This window comes from Corvus brachyrhynchos, unplaced genomic scaffold, assembly GCF_000691975.1.
Source record: "Corvus brachyrhynchos isolate BGI_N302 unplaced genomic scaffold, ASM69197v1 scaffold220, whole genome shotgun sequence".
In the NCBI taxonomy this organism is placed as follows: Eukaryota; Metazoa; Chordata; class Aves; order Passeriformes; family Corvidae; genus Corvus; species Corvus brachyrhynchos.
In genome coordinates, this window is record NW_008236209.1 from 5,306,054 (window position 1) to 5,310,794 (window position 4,741).

Here is a 4,741-nt window from a genome sequence, read left to right on the forward strand (position 1 = left end):
AACAAAACAACATTCAGTTGCCCAGAGAAGCTGTGGCTGCCCCTGGATCCCTGGAAGTGTCCAAGGACAGGTTGGACAGGGCTTGGAGCAACCTGGGGTAGCAGAAGGTGTCCTATGGCAGGGGGTGGAATGGGCTGGGCTTTAAGGTCTCTTCCAACCCAAACCACTCCATGGTTTTATGGTTCTACGATTAAATCACCATCACTGGCAACCTCAGTGTCTCCTGTTGTTGCCTTCTACTTGTAGTGATTTTATCAAGTCAAGGAAATGCTCATTTTAGGATGTAACCATGCAGTGTGTGGTACAAAAACCTGCCAGGATCAACAGGCCTTTTACACCCAGAGGTAGCTGGCTCCCTATAGCCAGAGCATCCCTGTTTATCCAGGTCCAGACAGTTGGCAGAGCTGTATTTTGCCATCATCTCTCCATGCTGAACCAGGACTGATTTGTTGTTACCTCTCTGAACTGGACTCGTGCAGTTGCCAACCACCTGCAGTGGAAATCTGGTGAGTCACCAGCATTTTGGACCATGAGTAATTCTGAGCTGCTGAGTCCCCCTGCTTTGGTGAGTCTTTCTGCAAGCAGAAAAGCAAAGTAGCCAGTGGGCAACGTGTGCACGTCCTGGTGCCAGTGCTCCTCCATCCAACAAGATGAGGCCAAGCTGTCTGGCTCATCCCAAGGGATAACATCATCCCTCTTCCCATAGCCAACTGCTTCTGCTTCAGAGATGCAGCCAAGATGCCACATCCCCCAATGTCTTTATCATCTTAATTTCTTTGTGCTGTATGTAGACTTTAAATACTATGCGAGTCCAATCCTTGTATTGCTTTTTTTGGCATCCACTAAAAAACCTGCCAATTAATTACAAGTGTTCTCCCAGGGTCAGAGTTCTCAGCAGTGCTGTATCACACCTGGATTTGCTTGTTCTGATGTTCTACCCCCTGAATTCCTGTTTAACATTTGCTGCCTCTTGCACCTCATGCGTGACTGACATCAGGAGTGACTAAGGGAACAGATCAATTATTGTGATTAAAATTGATCCTCATCACTCTTGGTGTCACAGTTCACAAGCCAGCGCTCATGAGCTCATTTGGCTTGGGTTTGTAACCATTGCATATGGTGAGACTCTCATTGAGCAGAGTAAAATCATTGCTTCATCAAAATTAAAGGATTGATCGTCACAAGAGTAAAAATCAAGCTGTTTTTATGGCCTTTATACCTAATGGTAAAGTAATATTTGGGTTTGGATGCATTTCAAAAATGCCATTTTATAGGAAGAGCCACTGTTCGGGAGGTTTATGCAATATGGGATCTCAGGTACCCTGAAAATAAAATGTACCTTTCTTCCCTTTTGCAAAACATGAAGGATATTCCTGTAGGCTTGGCTGAAAGGCATCAAGGAAATGCCAAGTGTTTGTAACACACTGCACTGAAAAGCTTGTTATAATCAACAAATCCTGGGTTGGTCAATTCCTGCACATGAAAACACACGGGAAAGGGAAAAAAGAGATGGAAAATAGCATGATGGAGGCAGAATAAAAGAAAGACTGAGCTGAAACACCACAGACAGAGAAAGAGAATTTTATGTAATGAATGTTTTCCACCTCATCACCTCCTTCCTGCCCTAAACACCATCACCACCTGTAAGTGCACTCATTAAACTAGCAAATCCATACACCTCCATCATGCCTGGAAATTCAATTCTGCTGAGTTTTCAGCACTTTTATTTAATAATTCTGATTTTTTTTCATCTTTTCAGTTTACTTCTTTTCTAGCTCATCCTCTTGTGCAGCTCAGTTTATCAATCTTATTTCTCCAAAGTGCTATGGAGGGAGGAACATATAACTCACAGCTCAATAAAATTTACAGAAAAATAAATATTTTCTGCATCCAAGATGAGATGGAGATTGTGTAGGAGGGGAGGAGGCAGGAGGTAGACTTGAAATTGGTGCTTTTGGAAGAGATTTGAGAATTGAGAGTTGGTAACTCAGTACAAAATGGCTGGGGCTCTAAAATGGATTTATCAAGAACTGAAATGCAAAAAGCAGGAGGGAACTGTTTGGAAATTGTAGCTGTGCAAGGTGGTTTCAGCAGCACTGGACATCCATGATTGTTTGAAGGTAAACCAATTTATTTACAATTTTATTGCCTGGAAAAAGCCACCAACTGCGCCTCCACGTTTCAAAACCTGGGATACAGCAAACTTCTCATTTTAGAGGCAGAAGGTCTGTACCAAGAGTTCAGAGATTATTCAACAGCTTTATTCCTTTCCAAGCACTGGTGACTCAGATGTCAAAGAACAGGGACTCCAATGTCAAAGTTGTTCTTTTTCTCCCGGGTGAGAAAGGCTGGAGGGTCTTAGCACTGAGTTCCCGTGAGTGAAGCCTCACCCTGCGCCCAAAGCACAGCTCAGGAGGGACCCTCCTATACCTCCAGAATGTTATTATAATGAAAATATTTCTAAATAATTAAATTACACAGGTTTCATTGCAATCTGTGCCAACAGGTGTCTCTACACCTGCACCCACAGTAGGTAATATATTTAATTCAGGTTCCTGAGGATAATTGCTTGGTAATGTATTTCTTCCAAATTCAGGGGGTTTTTTAATAATGAAAATTCAGTGATGCTTGTCAGGAAAAAAACCCCAAACCAATAAACTGTATTTCTTTATTAACTCAGGTAGCTTTTAAAGGCATATCACCAGGATATCTCCTCAGCAGTCAAAAGGAAAGAGGGATTTCAGTGGGAATTTGTGAGCTGATGTCCTGAGCAGCTCTGAGGAAGCTGCAGCCCAGTGTGTTCCATCCTGTGTCACCTGTGTGACACTGATTGATGCTTCTCCAGGTTTAATTGAGGTAGAACATTACATGCTCCTGTTTCTGAGCAGGTTTTGCTGCTTTGCTCTCTAGCACTGTTGTGGATAATTAGGTCAGGTTCACTTCTCTTTGACAGCACTGAAATGAATAATTTTTTTCAGAGTAGATGATCACTCTAATACTTCCTATCTAATATCGCTGCCACCTCCAAATCGTGTCCTAATGAGAAAGTTCCAGGAAACAGAGAAAAAAAAGGTGGATATTCAATGATCTAGTGTCTGCTGCTGACCCTGGAAACCCTTGTTCATTTAAAGAACTATTACTCATGAGAATTACTGTCCAAGCTTCCAGGAGGCTGAACACAGGAGGGTCATCCAAGCAGGAACAGACTCTTTTAAACAGAACTGTTAAATATGTTAAATCTCTCCTACAGCTCTCCAGAGATTTGGTTTAAAACCATAGACAAGAACACTTCTGTGAACTGGTGATACTAAGAATTATCAGGTCCAGAAAATCACATCTTTTCCCATCTCCTGGGTAAAAAGATTTTTTCTGCAGACCTCTCTCATTACACACATGGAGTCTGCCACTGCTGTGGTGTCACCAGTTGGGTTTCAAAGCTTTCACAGCCAGGACTCAGCGGTCTTTATCACTATAAATTCAGACTCCTGAGACACCAGCAAGAATAATTAGTTACTGGCTTTGTTCAAGTGTCTTCTGCCACACTCTTTGCAGTTCATTTGCCACAAGCACTCCTGCATTATTACCATATCCGCAACTCCTACAGGCATTTCACCTGGGAGGAACTGCCAGCTCAGATGCATCACTCATTTGGCAGGTTTTGTCCGAGATGCCTCAGTAGAAAATATCATTAAATATCCTGGTGGGTGAGAGGCTGGACATGCCCCAGCCCAGAACCCCCCAAGTCCTGGGCTTATCCCCAGCGCGGACAGCAGGAAGGGGGGAATTCTGCCCTGCAGAGCTGCCTCCAGCCCTGGGATCCAGAAGGATGTGGAGCTGCTGGAGCCAGTCCAGAAGACACCACAAATGATTAGAGGGGATGGAGCAGCTCTGCTCTGGAGAAAACCTGGGAGAGCTGGGGGTGTCCACCATGGAGAAGCTTTGGGGTGACGTAATTGTGGCCTTCCAGTACCTGAAGGAGCGAACAAGTAAGATGAAGATACACTATTTATTTACACGGGCCTGGAGTGACAGGACAAGCGGTGGATGGATTCAAACTAAAGAAGGGGAGAGAGTGTCCAGAGGAGGGACACAAAGATGGTGAAGTGCCTTGAGGAGCATCTGAGGGCACTTGATCTGTTCAGCTGGAGAAGACTGAGGGGAGCTCATCGCAGTTACAACTTCCTCGTGAGGGAAGGCGAAGGGGCAGGCACTGATCTCTGTGGCGGTGACAGGGACAGGCCCCGAGGCTGAAGCTGTGCCAGGGGAGGGTCAGGCTGGAGATCAGGAAAGGTTCTTTTCTCCCAGAACTTGTCGCACACTGGAAGGGCTCCCCAGGGAATGGACACGGCCCCGAGGCTGCCAGAGCTCCAGGAGTGTTTGGACACCGCTCCCAGGGATGCATAGGGTGGGACTGCTGGGGTGTCTGTGCAGGGCCAGGAGTTGGACTGTTATCTTTGTGGGTCCCTTCCAACTCAGGATATTCTGTGATTTAGACTGGATATTAGGAAAGTGACACTGGATATTAGGAAGAAATTCTTCCCTGTGAGGGTGGTGAGGCCCTGAAATAGATTTCGCAGAGAAGCTGTAGCTCCCCCATCCCTGGACGTGTCCAAGGCCACGCCGGCCGGGATTCGGAGCACCCCGCTGTACGGACGCGTCCCTGCCCACAGCAGGGGAGGGCCGGAATGAGTCTCCCCGTCCCTCCCTTCCCAAAGCCGCAGGCGCGGCTCCGCCCCGGCTC

The 4,741-nt window shown here is 46.0% G+C and overlaps 1 protein-coding gene across 1 annotated transcript in view; it reads left to right on the plus strand.

The window, feature by feature from the left end:
- The first annotated feature begins 3,909 nt into the window (after positions 1–3,909).
- The window catches only part of CHMP1B (charged multivesicular body protein 1B), a 9,491-nt gene continuing 8,659 nt past the window's right edge, over positions 3,910–4,741 (plus strand). Inside the window, exon 1 of the mRNA XM_017742706.1 lies at positions 3,910–3,936. Coding sequence (XP_017598195.1) covers positions 3,929–3,936 — 8 coding nt within the window. The 5' untranslated portion in view covers positions 3,910–3,928. The remainder of the gene's footprint in view (positions 3,937–4,741) is intronic.